Source organism: Salmo salar, chromosome ssa01 (genome assembly GCF_905237065.1).
Source record: "Salmo salar chromosome ssa01, Ssal_v3.1, whole genome shotgun sequence".
NCBI classification, from domain to species: Eukaryota; Metazoa; Chordata; class Actinopteri; order Salmoniformes; family Salmonidae; genus Salmo; species Salmo salar.
Window position 1 is genome coordinate 140,603,281 of NC_059442.1, and position 25,274 is coordinate 140,628,554.

The 25,274-nt window shown below is 44.4% G+C and overlaps 1 protein-coding gene across 1 annotated transcript in view; it reads left to right on the top strand.

The window, feature by feature from the left end:
* The window catches only part of LOC106565912 (astrotactin-2), a 448,985-nt gene that overhangs the window by 402,009 nt on the left and 21,702 nt on the right, over positions 1–25,274 (top strand). Inside the window, exons 20-21 of the mRNA XM_014133602.2 lie at positions 14,700–14,841; positions 25,097–25,197. Coding sequence (XP_013989077.2) covers positions 14,700–14,841; positions 25,097–25,197 — 243 coding nt within the window. The remainder of the gene's footprint in view (positions 1–14,699; positions 14,842–25,096; positions 25,198–25,274) is intronic.

The window sequence follows — 25,274 nt, forward strand, 5'->3', positions numbered from 1 at the left end:
AATGCAACTAAAACAAAATAATTCACAAAACAAAAGGGAGGGTAGGGAGATTGACAATTGTCAACTGGAGGGAGAGTGCGAGAGGCAGGCACATGCTCACCACGATAAGCACGGGGAGTTGGCTCAGGTCTCACCCCTGACCCCGCCAATCTACCCGTGTGCCCCCCCCAAAAAAAGATTTGGGGGCTGCCTCTCGTTCTTCCCCGGCAGGCTTCGATATCTGTTCAATACCTGGCCCCAAGTCCAGTTTATCCTTTCTCGCCACTCCTCTATAGACCAAGTATCCATCTCCTCTCGGACACGCTGCTTGATCCAATTGTGGTGGGCAGTTCTGTAACGGCTGTCTTATAGAGGGGACCAAGGCGCAGTGTGTTGAGTGCTCATAATTACTGTTTATTAAACTCAGAACACTAAAGAAAATAACAAAGAGAAAACGATCAGCTAACAGTTCTGTCAGGTACTGACGACTACACAGAACACAACTAAACAGAATACAACTGCCCACAAACACAATAGAAAAAAACAAAACTTAAATTTGATCTCCAATTAGAGACAACGCGAACCAGCTCCCTCTAATTGGAGATCGTCCCAAAAAACTCCAACATAGAAATAGAAAACTAAAACTAAACATAGAAATAGAAAACATAGAAAAACCACACAAAACACCCCCTGTCACGCCCTGACCCACTCTACTATAGAAAATGACATCTTACTAGGGTCAGGACGTGACAATAACAAAAAAAACAGGTAGCTAAATATAGTAACAATCATTTGATGTTAGTGAGAAGAGCGATTTTTATTTTATCTTTGCATTCTAAAATAGGTAGAAATAGGCATCTACTTCCTATTATTTATTTCATTTCCATGATCATTGCAGAATAAATTCCTCACCCTTTCTGATTGTGATGGTTTCATATTTGCGAAATAGCCTATAGGCCTACCAACAAGTGAGGATAGGCTACCATTCATCCCATCTCTCATTTAATTGGACCCAGTTCACAGTAGTAAATAGATAAACTATTTAAAGTATTTTTCTATATTTGACCCAATCTGATGCGCAGTATAACGGTAGAACAGATGTTCACCTTTTCTATTGACATTTGTAGGCTTCTGCGTCTGATATTGACAGCCAGGGATCAGAGCAGGACAGGGACCAGAGCAGGACAGGGACCAGAGCAGGACTCCGCTGGAGGCCACACAATCCCAAAGCTTCAAACAAGTTGCCCCAACCAGACACTGATTTGTGTTCAGTGAGGGGAATCATGGATCTAGTGCAGTACCCAGAACCTTACTATCCAGCAGATCCTCCAGCAGAGGAGGCGGCTCCGTTTTGGGGCGTAACCCCCGCTCCGCCCGCAGATCCCTCTGCTTCTGTACCCCCGGACCGTGGATTGTTGTCGGAGGAACCGGACTGTAGATCATCACCGGAGACTCCGGGCTGCGGGCCATCGCTGAAGGTTCCGGACTGCGGACCGTCGCTGAAGGTTTCGGAATGTGGACCGTCACTGCAGGCTCCGTGCCATGGATCATCACTACAGGTTCCGCGCCATGGATCATCTCTACAGGCTCCGGGCCATGGATCATCCCTACAGGCTTCTTGCCATGGATTATCCCTACAGGCTTCTTGCCATGGATCATCACTGGAGGCTTCGTGCCATGGATCATCTCTACAGGCTTCGGACCATAGATCATCACTGGAGGCTTCTTTCGTGGAGCTGGAACAAGTCTCACCGGACTGGGGAGACGCACTGGAGACCGAGTGTGCAGAACTGGCACAGGGTATACTGGGCCATGGAGGCGCACTGGAGGGAGAGTGCGAGGAGCAGGCACAGGACGTACTGGGCTGTGGAGGCGCACTGGAGGGAGAGTGCGAGGAGCAGGCACAGGACGTACTGGGCTATGGAGGCGCACTGGAGGGAGAGTGCGAGAGGCAGGCACATGCTCACCACAATAAGCACGGGGAGTTGGCTCAGGTCTCACCCCTGACCCCGCCAAACTACCCGTGTGCCCCCCCAAAAAAAAGATTTGGGGGCTGCCTCTCGTTCTTCCCCGGCAGGCTTCGATATCTGTTCAATACCTGGCCCCAAGTCCAGTTTATCCTTTCTCGCCACTCCTCTATAGACCAAGTATCCATCTCCTCTCGGGCACGCTGCTTGATCCAATTGTGGTGGGCAGTTCTGTAACGGCTGTCTTATAGAGGGGACCAAGGCGCAGTGTGTTGAGTGCTCATAATTACTGTTTATTAAACTCAGAACACTAAAGAAAATAACAAAGAGAAAACGATCAGCTAACAGTTCTGTCAGGTACTGCCGACTACACAGAACACAACTAAACAGAATACAACTGCCCACAAACACAATAGAAAAAAAAAACTTAAATTTGATCTCCAATTAGAGACAACGCTGAACCAGCTCCCTCTAATTGGAGATCGTCCCAAAAAACTCCAACATAGAAATAGAAAACTAAAACTAAACATAGAAATAGAAAACATAGAAAAACCACACAAAACACCCCCTGTCACGCCCTGACACACTCTACTATAGAAAATGGCATCTTACTAGGGTCAGGACGTGACAATAACAAACAAAAAAACAGGTAGCTAAATATAGTAACAATCATTTGATGTTAGTGAGAAGAGCGATTTTTATTTTATCTTTGCATTCTAAAATAGGTAGAAATAGGCATCTACTTCCTATTATTTATTTCATTTCCATGATCATTGCAGAATAAATTCCTCACCCTTTCTGATTGTGATGGTTTCTTATTTGCGAAATAGCCTATAGCCCTACCAACAAGTGAGGATAGGCTACCATTCATCCCATCTCTCATTTAATTGGACCCAGTTCACAGTAGTAAATAGATAAACTATTTAAAGTATTTTGCTATATTTGACCCAATCTAAAGCGCAGTATAACGGTAGAACAGATGTTCACCTTTTCCATTGACATTTGTAGGCTTCTGCGTCTGATATTGACAGCCAGGGATCAGAGCAGGACAGGGACCAGAGCAGGACAGGGACCAGAGCAGGACTCCGCTAGAGGCCACACAATCCCTTAGCTTCAAACAAGTTGCCCCAACCAGACACTGATTTGTGTTCAGTGATGGGAATCTGAGATCTGTGCTTACAGTTGACTTCATCAACCCAGATACCTGTTAGTGAAAGAAAGGCCTTTATATTGTTTAGTTCCCCTCCAGAAGCCGATCCAATGTTATATGACGTGACAGGAGTGACAAGCAGTGTTTTGGCAACAGGGCCCAAACAAATAACATGGTGGCAGGTTAGCCTAGTGGTTAGAGCGTTGGACGAGTAACCCTAAGGTTGCAAGATCGAATCCCCAAGCTGACAAGGTAAAAATCTGTCGTTCTGCCCCTGAACAAGGCAGTTAACCCACTGTTCCTAGGCTGTCATCGAAAATACCAATTTGTTCTGGTCTGACTTGCCTAGTAAAATATAAATAAACATGTTAACAGGTTTGATAATCGTCAGTGACTTGGTGAAAGTGTAGGCAGTAAGTACCGAGTTGACATCATCCGCACCTCCATAGGCGAGTGTTAGTTGGAAATAATGAATGAATAACAATCGCCACTGTGGTTATCTACAATATTTGCAGTTATATTTGTGTGTATTGTCAGGGGTGAATTGAGTGAGTCTTAGCGGGCAGGCCACATAACACCCGTGTCCGTGACCCAGACATACTGTAATGCCTGACCTAAATATGTAACCCACACACACACCCTTAAAGAACCACTGCTTCCAAACCCACCTTACTCATAGAGAGGGGGAGCCCTCCCTGCCTCTCCCTTGTATAGGTTGCATCCTCTCTCTCTTAGCTGCTGTGTTCTCTCACTGTGTAGTATCCCTTCAAGCCAGGTATTTAAGAAGCATCCCTGGCTGTGTGTCTGTGAGTGTGTTAGTGTAGCCATCTGTGCGTGTGAGTGGGAGAAAGTGCAAGTGTATCCATCTACGTGTGAGTGTGTATCCATCTATGTTTGAGTGTGTATCCATCTATGTGTGAGTGTGTATCCATCCACGTGTGAATGTGTATCCATCTACGTATGAGTGTGTATCCACTCGTTCCATCTCTTTTTTAATTGGACCCTCTTCACAGTACTAAATAGATAAACTATTTCAAGTATTTTGCTATATTTGACCCAATCCGAAGCGCAATTTAATGGTAGAACAGACTATTCACCTTTTCCATTGACATTTGTAGACTTCTGCGTCTGAATACTGTAATGCCAAATTTCTTGAGTAGACAATATTTAATTTAGAAACATAATACAGTACATATACAGTATCATAACCTTTTCTGGACATGAGTTCATATTCCTGAAGCAGCCATACAACAAATTACCATGCGCATCTCTCATTGTGCCTATTAGACATTATAAATTCAAGTTTTTGCATCCGAAAGGGAGTGCGCTTTATAACGTACAGTAGAATGAACAGGCTACCACTGTAAGTATGCCTACTGTAGGCTAGTTTTCTTTTTTTTTCCAGAGTAGACAATGTTTCAGAATTTGCAGGCAGTGCAGCTTATTTAAGTTCCGGAAAAAGTACATGCAAAACATTGAATTGAAAAGATCTGTTTGCAGGTCCACAACAATGTGCAAGTGTTTTTGTCATTCTGCCAACCCATACAAAGACATCAAGTTCACCATGCATTGCTATTTCCTTAGATATTGTCTTGGCCTAATTCCAATACATCCAAAGTATACAGCAAATAAGGGCGTTATTGTCACCATAAAAGGTGAATGATGGACATTTTTCAGGCGGAGTTATGCTTGTTTACACGCGCACAGTTTCACAACCGTTCTGATTTATAATGGCAAACATGCGTATGTATAGCACGCGCCAAGTTTATACAGTAAATCTCTATATTTTTGAGCGTGTGCCATCTTTTCAGAAAAAGCACATGCAGATATTTAGTGTTAAATTGACACAAAAGTTATAAATGAGACCCAGATGGAGCTGACAGGGAACAGATGATAAACAACATTTAAGAGAATTTCTGAAATTTCTAAATTCAAGAGAATTTCCACAGCTGTTCAAACCAGACATGACAATGAACAAGCATCAACTTCCTATCTTTCTCTAAAGTCACAGTCTGGACTCCCCTTTCCTCCTCTTGGGGAAGAAAACGTCAAAGATGGCACACACATCACACCGACTGAGGAGGCACACATACTGAGCTATTTTTTATTTATTTATTGTTATTTAACCTTTATTTAACTAGGCAAGTCAGTTAACAACAAATTCTTATTTACAATGACGGCCTACCAAAAGACAAAAGGCCTCCTTGCAGGGATGGGGACCTGGGATTTAAAAAATAAATACAATATAAATATAAGACAAAACACACATCACAACAAGAGAGACAACACAACACTACATAAAGAGAGACCTAAGACAACAACATAATAAGGCAGCAACACATGTCAACACAGCATGGTAGCAACACAACATGACAACAACATGGTAGCAACACAACATGGTAGCAGCACAAAAACATGGTACAAACATTATTGGGCAAAGTCAAAAGCACAAAGGTCAAGAAGGTAGAGACAACAATACATCATGAAGAGATTGAGATAAAACTGTCCAGTTTGAGTGTTTGTTGCAGCTCGTTCCAGTCGCTAGCTGCAGTGAACTGAAACGAGGAGCGACCCAGGGATGTGTGTGCTTTGGGGACCTTTAATAGAATGTGACTGGCATAACGGGTGTTGTATGTGGAGAATGAGGGCTGCAGTAGATATCTCAGATAAGAGGGTTTTATAAATAAGCATCAACCAGTGGGTCTTGCGACGGGTATACAGAGATTACCAGTTTACAGAGGAGTATAGAGTGTAGTGATGTGTCCTATAAGGAGCATTGGTGGCAAATCTGATGGCCAAATGGTAAAGGACATCTAGCCGCTCGAGAGCACCCTTACCTGCAGATCTATAATTATGTTTCTATAATCTAGCATGGGTAGGATGGTCATCTGAATCAGGGTTAGTTTGGCAGCTAATGGCTAAAGCAATTCAATTCTGCCTGCATCGAACAGTATAATTGAAACGATATGTCAGGCAGGCCATTCTCTCTGAAGAGAAGGTATGGCCTCCCAATACAATGCTACCACACACCACCCAAATAAGCTCAAATGGGTGGGATAGGTGATTGAGTCAGGAAGTGAGGGGAACTGAAATGCTGCAGCCTCGCTGTTCCCTCTTCCTCTGTCCTCCTTCACGTTCCCCGGCAATAATTTGTTCCTCTCTCTGTTTACTATAAGGAGAGGTCACCTGACATTTGCCATGAGGTTTTAATCACCATCGAAACTGGAGATCACACAATATGACTTCTCCCGTGGTAGTTTTGGGGGGCATAATCTTTGCCAGCTGTGCTGGTTTTGCCTTGATATTGACAGCCAGGTTGACAGGGACCAGAGCAGGGCTCTGCTGGAGGCCACACAATCCCAAAGCTCCAAACAAGTTGCCCCAACCAGACACTGATTTGTGTTCAGTGAGGGGAATCTGAGATCTGTGCTTACAGTTGACTTCTTCAACCCAGATACCTGTTAGTGAAAGAAAGGCCTTTATATTGTTTAGTTCCCCTCCAGAAGCCGATCCAATGTTATATGACGTGACAGGAGTGTGGAAGCAGTGTTTTGGCAACACGGGCCAAAACACGAATTACACGTTAACAGGTTCGATAATCGTCCGTGCCTTGTTATTTCTGTTTTGGACTTGTTGAAAGTTGGTGAAAGCGTAAGCAGTACCGAGTTGACATCATCCGCACCTCCATAGGCGAGCGTTAGTTGAAAATAATGAATGAATAACAATCTCCACAAGCTGCTGCGATGATCTACAATATTTGCAGTTATATTTGTATGTATTGTCAGGGGTGAATTGAGTGAGTCTTAGCGGGCAGGCCACATAACACCCGTGTCCATGACCCAGACATACTGTAATGCCTGACCTAAATATGTAACCCACACACACGCCCTTAAAGAACCACTGAGTGTGTATTCATCTGTGTGTGTGTCACATCCTGACCAGTAAAAGGGGTTATTTGTCATTGTAGATTGGTCAGGGCGTGGCAGGGGGTGTTTGTTTTGTGTGTTTTGGAGTTTTTGGTTTAGGTTCTATATTTCTATTTCTATGTTTAAATCTAGTTTTCTATTTCTATGTTGGGTTTTTGCTAGGACCTCCAATTAGAGGCAGCTGGTTGTTGCCTCTAATTGGAGGCCATATTTAGTTGAGGTTTGTTTCACTTGTTTTTGTGGGTAGTTATTTCCTGTATAGTCTGTGCACCATATGGGACTGTTTCGTCATTTGTTTCTTTTGTTTAAGTGTTATTTCTAATAAATTAAGAAGATGAGCACTTTACCCGCTGCGCCTTGGTCCAATCCTTACGACGCATATGACAGAACCACCTACCAGAAAAGGACCAAGCAGTGGAAGAAGGAGCAGCAGGAGAAATATTTGGAGTCGTGGACATGGAAGGAGATCTTAGACGGAAAGGGACCCTGGAGGCAGGCTGGGGAGTACTGGCGACCGAGGGAGGAACTGGAGGCAGCAAAGGCAGAGCGGCACTATTATGAGGCTCTGTATAGGCCCAAAGGCAAGTGCGAGAGGCAGCCCCCAAATTCTTTTTGGGGGCGGACACACGGGGAGTTGGGCAGAGTCAGGGTGGAGTCCTGAGCCAACTCCCCGTGCTTACCGTGGGGAGTGGGTGACGAGGAGAGCACCGAGCTACGCAGAAATGCGCACGGTGTCGCCCATACGCATGCACAGTCCGGTGCGGCCAGTAAGGGCTCCGCAGCGTTGCCGGGCGAGAGTTGGCCGGCAGCTAGGGAGAAGTGCGCAGGCGCAGCGCATCTGGCCACCAGTGCGTATCCTCGGTCCAGCTTACCCTGCGCCTGCTCTACGGACAGCAGCCCTCACTCTCCAGCCCAGCCCAGTTCGCCCTGTGCCAGCGCTGACCACTCAGCCAGGACGGGGTGTGCCAGCCCTGAGTTCCAGACCGCCGATGCGCCTCCACGGCCCAGTGTGCCCCGTGCCCGCTCTGTGCACCCAATCTCCTGTAAGTCTCCCCAGTCCGGGGAGACCGGTCCCAGCTCCACGCAGGAGGCCTCCAGCGACGCTCCTCAGCCCTGAGCCTCCAGCGACGCTCCTCAGCCCTGAGCCTCCAGCGACGCACCTCAGCCCTGAGCCTCCAGCGACGCTCCTCAGCCCGGAGCCTCCAGCGACGACCCTCAGCCAGAAGCCTCCAGCAACGCTCCCCAGCCTAGAGTCTTCTGAACGGGAGCTACGCCCAGAGCCAGAGCCATCTCCGTAGTGGGAGGATTGGGAAGGGGGGCTGTAGCACAGGGACCGTCGTTGACGGTGGCCACCCTCTATGTTTGGGGTTGTTTTTGTGGGGTTATTGTTTGAGATGCATTCAGGGTCTGCACCTTTGGGGGGGGTACTGTCACGTCCTGACCAGTAAAAGGGGTTATTTGTCATTGTAGTTTGGTCAGGGCGTGGCAGGGGGTGTTTGTTTTGTGTGTTTTGGTATTTTTGGTTTAGGTTCTATGTTTTCTATTTCTATGTTGGGTTTTTGCTAGGACCTCCAATTAGAGGCAGCTGGTTGTTGTCTCTAATTGGAGGCCATATTTAGTTGAGGTTTGTTTCACTTGTGTTTTGTGGGTGGTTATTTTCTGTATAGTCACACCTTATGGGACTGTTTCGTTGTTTGTTTCTTTTGTTTAAGTGTTATTTCTAATAAATTAAGAAGATGAGCACTTTACCCACTGCGCCTTGGTCCAATCCTTACGACGCCTATCACAGTGTGAGTGTGTACCCATCTACGTGTGTATCCATCTCCGTTTGAGTGTATATCAATCTACGTTTGAGTGTGTATCCATCTCCGTGTGAGTGTGTATCCATCTGCGTGTGTTTTAATTTATTTATTTCACCTTTATTTAACCAGGTAGGCCAGTTGAGAACAAGTTCTCATTTACAACTGCAACCTGGCCAAGATAAAGCAAAGCAGTGCGACCAAAAAAAAACTGAGTGACACATAAACAAATGTACAGTCAATAACAGAAAAGAAAAGTAAAATAGAAAAATCAATGTACAGTGTGTGCAAATGTTGGGAGGTAGGCAATAAATAGGCCCTAGAGGCGAAAATAATTACAATTTAGTATTAATACTGGAGTGATAGATGTGCAGATGATGATGTGCAAGTAGAGATACTGGGGTGCAAAAGGGCAAGTAATATGGGGATGAGGTAGTCGGGTGTGCTATTTACAGATTGGCTGTGTACAGGTACAGTGATCAGTAAGCTGCTCTGACAGCTGATGCTTAAAGTTAGAGAGGTAGATATAAGACTCCAGCTTCAGAGATTTTTGCAATTTGTTCCAGTCGTTGGCAGCAGAGAACTGGAAGGAAAGGCGGACAAAGGAAGTGTTGGCTTTGGGGATGACCAGTGAGATATACCTGCTGGAGCACCTGCTACAGGTGGGTGTTGCTATGGTGACCAGTGAGCTGAGATAAGGCGGGGCTTTACCTAGCAAAGACTTATAGATGACCTGTAGCCAGTGGGATTGACGGCGGATATGTAGTGAGGGCCAGCCAACGAGAGCATACAGGTCTCGGTGGTGGGTAGTATATGGGGCTTTGGTAATAAAATGGATGGCACTGTGATAGACTACATCCAGTTTGCTGAGTAGAGTGTTGGGGGCTATTTTGTAAATGACATCGCCGAATTCAAGGATCGGTAGGATAGTCAGTTTTACGAGGGTATGTTTGGCAGCATGAGTGAAGGATGCTTTGTTGCGAAATAGGAAGCCGATTCTAGATTTAATTTTGGATTGGAGATGCTTAATGTGAGTCTGGAAGGAGAGTTTACTGTCTAACCCGACACCTAGGTATTTGTAGTTGTCCACATATTCTAGGTCAGAACCGTCCAGAGTAGTGATGCTAGTCGGGTGGGAGGGTGCAGGCAGCAATCGGTTGAAGAGCATGCACTTAGTTTTACCAGCATTTAAAGGCAGTTGGAGGCTATGGAAGGAGAGTTGTATGGCGTTGAAGCTCATTTGGAGGTTTGTTAGCACAGTGTCCAAAGAAGGGCCAGTGTGTGTGTGGGGATATGTGTACTCGCAGGAAAGCAAGGTTCCCCCTCCCTTGCGGTGCGGTGTGGCGTGGTTCTATCTACTTTTCGTGCCACCATCACGGAGCCCCAAAGGACTGGAATAAAAAGCAGCAGCGGTGCGTAACCGTGCTGGCAGCCCCACCCCCCTCCACTGCTCCTTCATCCCTCCTTCTCCCTCTCTGTGCAGCGCTGAATGAATGAAGGCGGGCGAGAGTGCTCGTGCTGCGCTGTGTACTTTCTCGTATAGTGGGCTCACAGCTAGGCTTGGCAGGGCTGAGGTGTTACCTAAAAGGGGTGAGCTAAGGTAAACGAGGCCTCTGCCAGCGCTAGGCTAGCTACTCACAGGCAGGCAAGAGAGCAACCAGGAAGGGAAAGGGTGTACAGGAAAGGGGGCTGGAGATGGTTATGGAGAAAGAGGCTGGGGTGAGAGGCTGGGCTGCGTCTTAGGCAGGATTACGAGCTGGGTCTAGGGCTGGGGCTGGGTATAGGGTTGTGCAGTGTGTGCAGTGCTGGGGCTGCATATAGGGACATTGCTGAGGCTGGGCATAAGGCAGGGCAGTGGCTAACACTGAGGATAGAGAGGTGGATTTTTGAATGGGCCAATTTTAATGTCAGGCTAGGTAAGGGGCTGCAGCTGGTGAGGTGTTTCACTACCAGTAGTAAGAAGGAAGGGTGTCAAGTTACTTTGAATGTGTCATAAAACTATATCTGCTGTTCTGTTATTTCTCTTGTCCTCCTGTTTCTGCTGTCTGCTGATAGAGTCTAAAGATAGACCTCTGGTCTTGACTAGCACTTAGAGAGCAAAGTCCTCAGAGAGAACTGACGATGTTACCATCTGGTATGTGGAGTATGCCACGACCAGCTGATGTGAACACATCTGAATACTGTGTTGGTTGACCTAACCATGCATAAACACAGCCCTGATGGTGGGAAGCAACCTGTCTACGTTTCCCTTCTATTCTACCCTCCTTCTCTTTGCCTTTAGGCTCCTGTGAGATGCAGACAGAAAATGTGTGTGTGTGTGTGTGTGTGTGTGTGTGTGTGTGTGTGTGTGTGTGTGTGTGTGTGTGTGTGTGTGTGTGTGTGTGTGTGTGTGTGTGTGTGTGTGTGTTTGTGTACATGCCTACTTGCCTGTGTTTGTGCACGTGTGATCGTGCCAGTGAGAGTGTGTGTGTTTGTGGCAGTTAGCCTCAGTGCAGTGAGCTCTTTCTCCCTGCAGGGTTTCAGTATTGTGTGAGTGGACAGGACAGCCATGGGTGGGCAGGCTGGCTGAGAGATGAGAGCGTGAGCCTTGCTGTTTGTCTCTGGCCATTTGCGACTCACGATAATGTGCTAATTACAGATACCCCCTCCGACAAAGCCACAAGTGGTTGCACCCAGACTGCACCAAGTCACGCATCAGCCCCTGATTTATTCTGATTATCAAAACATACAAAGACATCATTCCTCCATAGACCACATCCAGAAACATAAAACGTCGGACTTTTCTCTCTCTCTCTCTCTCCCTCCTCCCCCCTCTCACCCCTCACCCTTCCTTTTGCGCTCTCTTTCTACTTTTAGCCTGCATGAAGCAGCAGATTTCTGGCTTGTCCGGGGCATTCCTCTCATAGTTGTGCCATTGAACGGGGAAAAACAGACTTGAAAAGCATTCTGAGGCAAGCTCTATCAGGTTAATAGTCAATCTTAAACACATCATTAGGGATTGTTTATGCAAAAGATCAAGTAGTCTGGCAGGGGTAATTTACTGTTCCACCAATTATTTGAGTGTTAGCATACTTGGCCCTTGGAATATGCTAAGTGTGAGGAAAGGTAAAACTTAAAAGCATCCGTACGCCTGCCTTTCTGTTTGATTATTATTATGTTTTTACCAAAATAAAAAATGTAACATTCTAGTTAGGCTAAAAACATTCAAAAACACATTCTATCCCATTCAACATCACCAAGTCGTTCTTCCAGTTTATGGTAGCCCCCAACGACACTTTGTCATCACATCGCAATTAACGGTTAACCCAAAACAGGTGGCCTATGATAACAGTGGAGACGAACTAATAATAAGCACAAAAAAAAAAAAAAAAACAAAGATGTAAAGGAATCAAAGGAGAGGAGTATGGTGAAGGAAGAGCAGATCTGTTCTATAAATCGTGAGCAACAGCAGCAACTTGGTTGTATGTGGGGCAAGGCCGCACAACAGTGGAATCATAATATGTATCTATGTCGAGTTTTGAGAACGCTGTATTGAAAAGTGCTATACAAATTAAATGTATTATTATTTTGATTATTTTAAGGACCATGTTGACTCAAGTCCCGCTCCACCACTCTGAAGACGCTGCAGCCTTGACCCCAGGATTAAACCCACTGGGCACAAACGTCAGTTCAACTTACAAGAATTCAACGTGAAGTCAACAAAACATTTCACCATGTCATTAGATTAAAGTTAAAAGTTGATGAAGTCATCATACAGTCATCACATTGACATTTTTGTTGAAATGACATGGAAACAACGTTGATTCAACACGTTTTTGCCCAGTGGGAAGGGACTGCTCAGCTCTGCTAAGACAATATGGCTTCCCTCACATACCCATCCTCCATTTAAAATGTTCAAGCGGTATGAACACTTTTACATGGTTTTTGGACAGTAAGTTACTGTGTGCCGATAACTGTCTGCTTAGAGACGTTTGTGATATTGTAAGTGTTATTTTTCACAAGTGTTCTTATAAAACAAGATATTGGCCTTTATGGACGAAGCCTGTGATATGTAAGTATAGCGTTTGTGAACTAGTGTTGATGTGCTTGCTCTCTTATTTCATTTTTGGTTAGATTGATGTGGATTTTTCAAAGAAGGATTTGGAAATGAATTGTTTACTGAGTGTGCTGGTGGTCTCCGCCATAAATGTATTGTTTACTGAGTATGCTGGTGGTCTCCACCATAAATGTATTGTTTACTGAATGTGCTGGTGGTCTCCACCATAAATGTATTGTTTACTGAGTGTGCTGGTGGTCTCCACCATAAGTGTATTGTTTACTGAGTGTCCTGGTGGTCTCCACCATAAATGTATTGTTTACTGAGTGTGCTGGTGGTCTCCACCATAAATGTATTGTTTACTGAGTGTCCTGGTGGTCTCCACCATAAATGTATTGTTTACTGAGTGTCCTGGTGGTCTCCACCATAAATGTATTGTTTACTGAGTGTGCTGGTGGTCTCCACCATCAATGTATTGTTTACTGAGTGTGTTGGTGGTCTCCACAATAAATGTTGTAATTGGACTTAATTTACAATGAATGTACAAAGACTGCTCATATATACACTTTAATTTACAACTTTTGGAATTAATCCAAAAGAGAGAATTTACACAAGTGTAACATAAACATTCAAGTAAATCATAAATTATATTAGTGGAGGATCAACAAAATTCAAAGAAAATTCCAGTAATTTCAGCATCGTTCTCAAAAGTGGATTTGGGTCCAACAGAGAACAACCTAATCTGTACATAGTCTCTGGCTCTTCTCCCGGGAATAAATAGAGGCCTAGGTCCAGTTTGCATTGCATGTTTAGAAAAAGAAAACCTTGTAAACCTGGCACAGGGAGACCCCAAGTGTAGGAATGTGTTTGGGAAACCTCTTAAACACAGGCCCCTTTCTGGGAACATGTCAAATCATTCATTCGTTCACTTCTTTCCTCCTCTCCTTACCATCCCCCTGTGCCCCGCCCTCCAGACATATTCCCTGTGTTTATAAGTTGGCCCACATGACATAAGCTGAAGCTCCCCTTTACGTCTTTGAAATCCCACCTTTTTTTTTGTTGCTTTTAAACTGTTTTGACAGCTCTCTCTTTTTTCCACCACCCCTCTGAGCGCTGGAAACGATTTGGTGCATGTCTGAATGAACAAGTGTGTCATTACTTTCCTGTAAATTGACATGAAAGATACTTCACAACTTGTGAACTGGTGTTTGTGAGACACAGAGGTGTTCAGTGAGATATCATTGAACAGTATCATGTGATCATAAAGGAACAAAGTCCTGTTTTCTTACGGTTCTATAATGTACCATGTAGGGCTGGCTGCCAGAACAAGTCTGATTTCATTTTGCCTCAAGGTTCGTGCTGCAGAAATCTTTCCCTCTGGGCTGAGCCGATGTGAAACTCAGAATGACTTGGAACACAATTAAGTGTCAAGTGGCAGGATCGATGTTGGAAAGAATATCCCTCTTAAAAACTGAATTCATGACTTTTCTTTGCACTTGTCTATTTTCTGATGAGACATGCACCATGTGACCCAAGGCAAGCTTGGCTTTTGTTTGTTTTGTAAAACGTCTCACTGAAGAACAATAGAGAATGTATGTTAAGACAAAACAACATACTCGTGGCATATTTGACACTTTATTTAAGAGGCGCAGGAAATGGCTTCCAATCAGATCAACATACAGTAAGTGTATTAACCCTGCGATTGTCTCTTTCTCTTCCTCTCCATACATCTATTCACTCACTTTCTCACATTCTAAATCTCTTCACACACTGCACAATTTACATACTGTTCATCTTTTCTCTCTCTCTCTCCCCCTCCCTCCCTCCCTCCATCTCCTCTAGGTGAGTTGTTAAGTCTGGTGGACGACCTGCTCTCAGGTCTTGGTTCGTCCTGTGTGGTGGCAGGTCGGAGGAACGGAGACCATCCTCATTCTGTGCTCTACTCGCTGGTCTTCAAGTGCCTGGAGCCCGACAGCCTCTACAAGTAAGATCCCCTAACCTAAAGCACTTTGGACCTGAGCCCGTATTCATAAAGCCTCTCAGAGTGCTGATCTAGGTCCCCTATGTCCATGTAATCTTTTTCATTATGATTTAAAAGGCAGAACTGATACTAGATCAGCATTCCTACTCTGAGATGCTTTATTAATACGGTCCCCGATTTACTATTGCTTTGCACCATTCCAAGGGTGAAATTTAAAGTAGGCTAAACAACAAGTAGAAATGAAGGATAGAATAGGAAAAAAGACAGATGTTTTTGTTCTGTTGTTCACTTCTGCTAACTCTGTGGTAAATGTTGCACCACAGAAGTCCATTGAGTTGTCGCTACATTCAACCCTTCTCACCTGTGGTATTGTTCTAACACGATTGACTTCATCATTTTCTGACTTTCTAACTTTTATGAGTTCACTATTTCCCATTACCATAAAAAACCTCCTTCTTAACCAATGGCATTGTTGTCATTTTTGCATCTCTCCTAAAGAGGAATGACTTAACACATAATATGTGGGTGATATCACCAGCCAGCACCACATATTTTCCCTGAGTGTCTGTACTCCCATTGGCAATGGGACTTGTTTATGGCCATGTTTTAATTCCCTCCAGTCAGAACACAGCTGGCTCAAATTAGGCGGGCGGCACATATTTTGGTCTCACCAGGGTGGAAGTGGTGGATGCTGGTGTTATTGTTTCCGTTATTGTTCCGTTTGTCATGAGGCCCTTTTCAATGGAAGAAAACATGGTCATAGTGAAAAACGAGCATCACAACCAACGTGCTGTTTGTGTCACACAGAGACTGGAGGAGACTGGAGCCATTGACCAGTCGGTCTGTCTGGTGATTACAGTCTGGGGCGGTTAGCAAACAGACAAACAAACCACCCCTCTTAATCCAATTAGTCATAAAGACTGAGAACCATAACACATTGAGCAGCAGGGAGGACATGCATGGAGGACACACACACTGTGGCAGGTCAGTTAGTTGCATGCACATGTCCCAACCCACTGATACATAGTAATATGTTCCGCAGTTGAAGCCCTCCTTAATCTATGGACAGACATAAGTACAGCCCTGAGTTCCTCAGCATGTGTGAGGGGTATAGTCAACCACACATCTTGTATTAGGGTTGTCAGAGAACACTAGAGTATACCAGGGACAGCTGTTAGTCAACTTTGCAGGTGTTTCATTTTGCACAGAAGATTCACTTAGTTGAGTCCTTGTCTTGTGTGAGTATCAAGATGGAGTAAAAAGAAAAGCCTATTAGGGGAAAAGTGGAGAAATGAAATGAAACCAGCTGAGTCCACATGGAGTCACTTGTGTGAATGTTCCATAAGCTGCCCTGCTGCCAACAGACACTATAATGGTTCTGTGTGTCTGTGGCCCCGGCAGGCCCGTCGTTCACTTAGTGTGCCTTTATTAATCCATACATCATCACAGTTGGAGACGTTTACGTTGCGCTGTTCGGAGGAGATCTCAAGCGACAATACATTAATCTTCAGAGGGCCCAGGGTCTGCAGCCCGCCTTCCCAAAGGCTGTCGCTGTGATGTGCATTTGATAGAAGCACTTTGTTCTACTTGGGTATCACTTCCCTGAGCCCTCTTCCTCTTGTCTCCCGATCTTGAAATCAAGTTATTTTTTTGTTATTTTTATCAAATCAAGTTAGATGGGCAAGGCATGCTCCGAAACCAAACAGGCCCCAGATGAAATTGAAGAGGGGACACTCCAATCATCACACCGTGTTCCTCTCCTCTGAGCGCTCCCAACTGTTGTGTGGTGTTTTATGTTTGTGGGTCTGGCTCACTGTTTTCCACTTGTTTGTTTTGGGAAGCGGGCCCCTGCAGCTGTGCATGATACAGATAGGTCGTTGGTGCTTATGTTAAACAAGGGAATCGGGGAGTACTGCTGGGGGCAGCGCTACCCAGAAGCCAACAGTAGAAATCATAACAGCGTGATAGTGAGGGTATATTGAGAGGGTTGATTTATTCAAGATTCAGGTAGTAGGAGATTACCTTGCAACCGGTTGCAACTTCCTTCTTTCCCGCCATCTGGCTTTCGCAACTTGGAGGTCAAGCCAACCGAGAAAGAGAGGGAGAGAGAATGTACTTGGAAGCTTCTGCTTCCCCCGTGCTGAATGTACGGAGAGAGCGAGACAGAGACAGCAAAAGAGATAGGGAGAGTACCACTCTGTAGCTGTGCTATCTGTGTCAAGACACCCCCTCCAGTTTTGTTACTCCCAGATAAGAGCCCCATTTACGTCGGCATTACGTCTGTGGGCACACCTCGGTGCGGCCAACTGGGCTTCTCCTAATTGACGGGCTAGATAAGGTTTCCGGGCCGCCGGTAGTTTGGTTTACATTTGATGTACTCCAAGGTTGTCAGGCCTTAATGTTTCCTTTCAGGCCCTGGCATAGCTTGGCTTGGCTTGCTGCTCGCTCTCTCTCTCTCTCTCTCTCTCTCTCTGTCTCTCTGTCTCTCTCTTTCTCTGTCTCTCTGTCTCTCTGTCTCTGTCTCTCTCCCTCTCCACTGTATTGAGTGGGATGTTCAGCTGGGGAGTCCACTGTCATACATGCAGGGCTGTAAGGAACATGTCAATTCTTTCCCTTGGAAATGTTGCCGAGTCTGAGGAGTAGTCCGGAAGCAGCCTTTCTTGTTACAGTGTGGCCATATGGACATGATACATCTCACTTTTTCACATGACACTTGTTACAATTTGACTGTAGCTGAATGGAGTGGAGGAAGTTCAGAGTTAGTAGAGTAATGAGTTTATGATTTATGGTTGATGACTTATGCGGTATCATGAGGCTCTACATACCAGTACTTAGTAGTTATTGCAAGCACTAAACTATATAACAATTTTGCATTCATATCTACCTCCCCCATAAATATCTCCCTCATCCCAGACATGCTGACACAGAACCGAGACAAATAGCAGGACAAACAGGCAATATGGCAGAAAGTAAATCCCTAGCACCTATATCATGGGTGATAACTTTATACCTTCACCATATCCTTAAAAGCTATTGCTTTAAGTGAATGTAGTAAAAGTCGATCTGGCGATTCAGCAATACCAGTGAGTCTAGCGTTTCACATCATATTTGCCCTTCATGGCATCATATCCTCTTACATTATCATCTCTAGGTTTTATTGGTACAATTTGAAGCCATGGTAAAAGTTACCCTCAATGTTTCTACCATCACCCTCACAAACAGAAACCATTCACAGTGATACCAGTCATTATATCTGTTTCATATGACCTATTCGACCTGCATAACTGTCTTTTGAAGTATTGTTTTCTGACTTGTGTCGTGTATATGTTCTTTACTGAAATGCTGCTTTTTATATTGATTGATATATCATGTGCTTTTTATGTTGATGTCATGTGTCTGTTTGTCTGAAACTGTTGTGTTGATGCTGCTGTCTTGGTCCAGGTCTCTCTTGAGAAATAGATTTTTATCTCAACGAGATTCATTTGGTTGAACAAAGGTTCAATAAAATAAAGGCTCCAGTGCACTAGATCCATTGGTTGGATCCATTGGTCGGTTCTTTTACTTCTCTTCCTTTACTGCTTTAAATAGGGCAAGGTTCAGCACCTGCCTCCCAGTGTTTTGGATGGTACTCTCAGGCCAGAGCAGCAGTTCAGAGCCCTAAAATAGAAGTCTTTAGAGGCAAGTGTAAATCACAGAAAATGACACAGCATAACATGATAAACTTGATGTGACCCAACCCGGCTGGAGACTTATGAGGTGTTGTCTTTATACTGTATACTCAGGATCCAGCTCCACTCTAAAACACGCTGCCAACTATCCCTCAGAAGAACAACAAATATGTCTTCCACGCGGGCGCCATAACAACCTGTGGCAGAGTACGACCGACGAAGGCTTTTTGAACAGCTAGTGAAAGCTTTCTTTCTTTAAACAAAGAACCTGCATGATCCACTACATGGCCAAAAGCATGTGGACAGCCCTTCAAATTAGTTTATTCGGCTATTTCAGACACACCTGTTGCTGACAGGTTTATAAAATCGAGCACCATGCAATCTCAATAGACAAACATTGGCAGTAGAATGTCCCATGCTGAAGAGCTCAGTGACTTTCAATGTGACACCGTCATAGGATCCCACCTTTTCAACAAGTCAGTTGGTCAAATTTCTGCCCTGGTAGAGCCGCACATATCAAATCAAATCAACTTTATTTGCCACATGCGCCGAACACAAGTGTAGACTTTACAGTGAAATGCTTACTTACAAGCCCTTAACCAACAGTGCAGTTCAAGAAGAAGAAAATATTTACCAAGTAGGCTAAAATAAAAAGTAACACAATAAGAATAACAATAACGAGGCTATATACAGGGAGCACCAATACCGAGTCAGTGTGCAGGGGTACAGGCTAGTTGAGGTAATCTGTACATGTAGGTGGGGGCAAAGTGACTATGCATAGGTAACAAACAAACAGCGAGTAACAGCAGTGTTCGGGGGGGGTGGGGGTGGGGGGGTGTCAATGTAAATTGTCCGGTGATGATTTTTATGAATTGTTCAGCAGTCTAATGGCTTGGGGGTAGAAGCTGTTGAGGAGCCTTTTGGTCCGCTCCGGTATCACTTGCCGTGCGGTATCAGAGAAAACATCTCACAGAACGGGACCGCCGAGTGCTGAAGCACGTAAAAATCATCTGTCCTCAGTTACAACACTCACTATCGAGTTCCAAACTGCCTCTGGAAGCAACGTCAACACAAGCATTGGAAACGCATTCTCTGGAGTGATCAATCACGCTTCACCATCTGGCAGTCCGATGGACGAATCTGGGCTTTGTGGATGCCAAGCGAAACGCTACCTGGCCCAATGCATAGTGCCAACTGTAAAGTTTGGTGGAGAAGGAATAAGGGGCTGTTTTTCATGGTTTGGGCTAGGCCCCTTAGTTCCAGTGAAGGGAAATCTGAATGCTACAGCATACGACATTCTAGACGATTCTGTGCTTCCAACTTGTGGCAACAGTTTGGTGAAGGCTATTTCCTGTTTCAGCACAAAGCTAGGTACATACAGAAATGGTTTGTTGAGATTGGTGTGGAAGACCTTGATTTTCCTGCACAGAGCCCTGACCTCAACCCCATCGAACACCTTTGGGATGAATTGGAACGCCGACTCCGAACCAGGCCTAATCGCCCAACATCAGTGCCCAACCTCACTAATGCTCTTTGGCAATTTTCCAACATCTAGTGGAAAGCCTTCCCAAAAAGAGTGGAGGCTGTTATAGCAGCAAAGATGGGTCCAACTCCATATTAATGCCCATGATTTTGGAATGAGATGTTTGCTGAGCAGATGTCCACATACTTTTGGCTATGTAGTGTATTTCCAACACACAGCCAATCCTACCATAATGAGCTATGTGTTGGTGTCCAATTGGTAATATAAACAAAATAGTTGTGATTTTACATTTTAGTCATTCAGCAGACGCTCTTATCCAGAGCGACTTACAGTAGTGAATGCATACATTTCATACAATTTCATAGATTTTTTTTTCTGTGCTGGCCCCCTGTGGGAATCGAACCCACAACCCTGGCGTTGCAAACACCATGCTCTACCAACTGAGCTACAGGGAAGGCTATAGTTGTATTGGTATAACCAGGAGCTGCCGAAATTGCAAAGACAAAGAAATGGTGAAGACAAAAAAATTATAATTTGCCAGCAAACCTTGCAACAACTAAGACCAAATTGTGTCTGTCTTTCATCATGCTAATAATGTCTGATGTAAGATGTGAAAACTTGAAGACCACACAAGTAACTCTTCATTAGTCTGTGAAAAGACAATCTGGTCTACCCAACAAGTACGATGTGTTCTTTCTTTGTTTTTATTAACATGGGGGCTTTATTAAGTGTAGTATCTCATGTCAAGCCCAAACAATATGCTTGTACCGAAAACCTGAATGAGCAATCTGTTTTATGGCAGGACTTAGAGAGACAAAACACCAAAACAAGGCTTATTTATTAGTGCAAATTACATCTTTACAATTTCCCCTTGTTCCCAGGCATGTCATGTATTGGGTGCTTTCATGTTAGTCACTTAAAATCACCCAATCACAACATGTGTAGACTCTGAGCTTTAGTTTAGATACAGATAGAAAATGCAGCCACTGCTACTGTAGTATGATCATATTTCTGCTCAAATCTCCAGTAATATGTGCAGGTGCCAGCAGTCAGTATGTAAAGCTAACCTGTAATTGATAAAACACGTTGTAGAGAAAGGATATTACAGTGTAAGCGCGGTAAGCCCTTTCTTACAGACCTGACCTGAGAAACTAAATCGAAGACGTAAATGAGTTTTGAATTATATTCTCCCGGTGCAATTGATTGATTTGTGGACCAGCTCAATTGATCTCGGACCAACGTCTGATGTCATCAACCAGGAATCCCTAGGCTGCCTGGCTTCTTCTCTGCCTAGTATGCCAGAAATACTGCCATAATTGCTCTCTTTCTTTCTCTCTTCCCCACTCCCCCCCCCCCTCTCTCAATTCAATTCAATTCAAGGGGCTTTATTGGCATGGGAAACATATGTTAACATTGCCAAAGTAAGTGAGGTAGAGCTCTCTCTCTCTCTCTACCTCTCTCATTCTCTCTTACCCCTTACCTCTTTCTTTTTCTGTCTCCTCTCTTTTTTTCTCTATCCCTCTCTCTCTTACTCTCTCTCTTCTCTCTACCCCCTCCTGTCTCATTAAATTAGAGGACAACCGGTACTTTATGGTGGCATTGCTAATTCAAACAAATATGGTTTTTGTTGAGCTTTCAAAACGATGGCACGGGGACAAAACCATGCACTACAAACATCCAGCTTCTGAGTGGAGCGAGGGATAGAATGGGTGGAAAAGACAAAGGGAATCAGAGAGAGGCAAGACAGATAGAGTGTGAGAGATGAATGGACAGAGAGCAAGAGAGAGCGGGTGTGTAGGGGGTTGGGTATATGTTGCCAGTATGTTACCCTCTGTTTTGACATTCTTGTGGCAGGCAGACCACGGCGCTCGCTTTGTTCTCCCAGTTATCGATGCCAGTGGTGAAGCCTGCCACCTCAGACTCCACTCAGCCCCCCGCTGCACTGCGCTGTGGGTGACAGGCCCGTTTATCCAGACCCTACTTGCGCTTCTGATTGGACATTTTGGATAGGAGTCTGATCAACAGGCCTTGTATGTCTGACCGTAGTGTTAACAGAACTGCAGGGGAAGAAAGCAGCCAAAATACCTTTTGTGGTTGTCTTCGCATAAAAAAAAACACAAAGGCTAGAGAAAGTTTCTGTGGTAATCTCCTTTCACTATACATAATAGGACTGTGATTAGGCTGCGGAGAAAAGTACCTGTCTTCGATGCCAACCACTTAAACAACCAAAAACAGCAACAAGCTGGCAAGCTGCGTCCGGGATCCTAAACTAAACTCTACTAATTGCCTGATAAATACACCCTGCCCCCCTCCATTTACTGGCCAGTGATGTGACCACATAATTTAAACAATGTGATTGTTATATGTGCCGTTGTTTTGCTGGGCAGAGAGTCTACTGCGAACTTCGGACAGACTCTGGCCCCTTGTCTTTTGTGAGGTTCTTGGAGAATACCAATATACCACACATTTCTCTTGATGAATAACAAGATCGGACAAACTATGCGAACAATGTCAAAACAGGCCATATTACAAACAAAACAATCAGTTGGTGGTATTAAAACACAGGCTCTTCAAACAAAAGGCATAGTTTTTTAAAATGGACTCTGCCAGTGAAATAGCTTTGTGAAACAGAAAAATAAATTCTGCCTCCTATTTGATATTTGTAGTTTTGCATGTTCAGTCATGAGCAATATTCATTTTCACTTAGTGCATTCGAAAAGTATTCAGACCCCTTACCTTTTTCCATGTTTTGTTACGTTACAACCTTATTCTATAATGGATTAAATAATTATTTTTTCCTCATCAATCTACACACAATACCCCATAATGGCAAAGTGAATGCAGGTTTTTATAAATGTTTGCAAATTTATTACAAATAATAAACACATACCTTATTTACATTTACAAGTATTCAGACCCTTTGCTATGAGACTCAGGAGCATCCTGTTTCCATTGATCATCCTTGAGTCCACCTGTGATCAATTCAATTAATTGGACATGATTTGGAAAGGCATGTCAGAGCATAAACCAAGCCATGGGGTCAAAGGAATTGTCCGTAGAGCTCCGAGACGACAGGATTGTGTCGAGGCACAGAACCCAATGGTCACTCTGACAGAGCTCCAGAGTTCCTCTGTGGAGATGGGAGAATCTTCCAGAAGGAAAACCATCTCTGCAGCACTCCACAAATCAGGCCTTTATGGTAGATTGGCCGGAGGCACATGACAGCCCGTAAAAGCCACATAGGCACCTACAAGGCACCTAAAGGACTCTCAGACCATGAGAAACAAGATTCTCTGGTCTAATGAAACCAAGATTGAACTCTTTGGCTTGAATGCCAAGAGTCAAGTCTGGAGGAAACCTGGTACCATCCCTATGGTGAAGCATGGTGGTGGCAGCATCATGCTGTGGGGATGTTTTTCAGTGGCAGGGACTGGAAGACTAGTCAGGATCAAGGGAAATATGAACTGAGCAAAGTAAAGAGTGCTCAGGACCTCAGACTGGGGCGGAGGTTCACCTTCCAACAGGACAATGACCCTAAGTACACAGCCAGAGGCCCAGCTAGAGCCAGGACTTGAACCTGACCGAACATCTCTGGAGAGACCTAAAAATAGCTGTGCAGTGACGCTCCCCATCCAACCTGACAGAGCTTGAGAGGATCTGCAAAGAAGAATGGGAGAAATTCCCCAAATACAGGTGTGCCAAGCTTGTAGCTTCATACCCAAGACGAATCGGGTCTGTAATCGCAGCCAAAGGTGCTCCAACAAAGTACTGAGTAAAGGGTCTGAATACTTATGTAAATGTGATATTTCATTATTCTTTTTTTTAAACATTTGTAAAAACAAAACAAAAAAAAAACTGTTATTGCTTTGTCATTATGGGGTATTGTGTGTAGATTGATGGTGTAAAAAATGATTTAATCCATTTTAGAATAAGGCTGTAACGAATCAAAATAGGGAAAAAGTCAAGGGGTCTGAATACTTTCCAAAGGCACTGTGTGTATTCTTCTGGACAAACCATCCTATTCCCAGCGGTTTTGCAGTTTAGATAATGGTCATATTCGATGATTCACAGATGTATTAAAAAACAATCATTTGGTCGCAGAATACTGCTTTTTATACTGCTTTTTATCTCCCCCAACACACGTCTAGCACTGAGTCACCATTTCAACTTACAGTATAAACCCTAAAAATAGAATACTAAGAACAACAATTACCGTTTGACCATATCCATGCCAAAGGACCGTTAAGGTATGGTTACTTTGGGAGTGTCCAATCAGCTCTGTCTGTAGATTACCCAACAGCCTTTGTGTTACATGCACATTATCTACATGCATGTTGGTAGTTCTGGAGCATTTCATGTCTCATACACAGCCATCATCTCAATAAAAGCTACTTCTATGAGAAAGACTGGACGACCTACAGTACAGTACTTCACAGGAAACCATCTCTCCAATGATCTATTAGCACCCCATGATCATCAGGGAGCAACATGGATGTCTTTCCACCTCGCTACTGTGTACAGTACTAGCCACGGCCACTTGGAGGTCCAGGGGAACTGAGGCCTTAATCTGTTTTACATTTGTGGAGAGCAGGAACTACGTCATTAGAGGAAGAGGGAGTCCCATTTAAAGGCGCTATTAGGTGTAATGGCCGTTGCTGCCGACTGGCTGGTCTGTCGTGTACCAGGCAGGGATCACTTACAGACATAATCGAATCCCCCTGAGTCCTTTACATACTCCTGGGTCTCAAGTCCTGGCCTGGCTCTGAGTTATGGCTATTTTCAAAAAGGAGTTCTGTTACTGTCAACAGTGGCTCATGAAAACGCTGTGCAAAGTGTAGGAGCCGGGTACACTCGGTGTATCTTGCTTTGAAAGGAGGTTGGGATGGAATGGCTGGAGCCACATAGGTATTTTTTTCTGTCAAAAGAGGCCTGTTTCTTTTGAGTTCCTTTGATTTCCCTCATACTGTAACAGTGCATATGAAAGGTTGTTAATTGTTGTTGACATATTAAATATGTCAGCTTCTATATTGTGTTATTTATTTTCTTAATTCTCTCTCTCTCTCTCTTGCGCTCTCTCTCTCTCTCTCTCTCTCTCTCTCTCTCTCAGGTTCACTCTATATGCTGTGGACAGTCGAGGGAGTCATTCAGAGTCTAGCTTCGTCTCAGTGCGGACCTCTTGTCCAATGGTAGATGATAGCAGAGCAGAAGGTACTCCTCCTCATACTCCCTTTTCATACTTGATATTCTCTTCCTACACTCTGTCCATCCCAGAACCTTTCCATCCG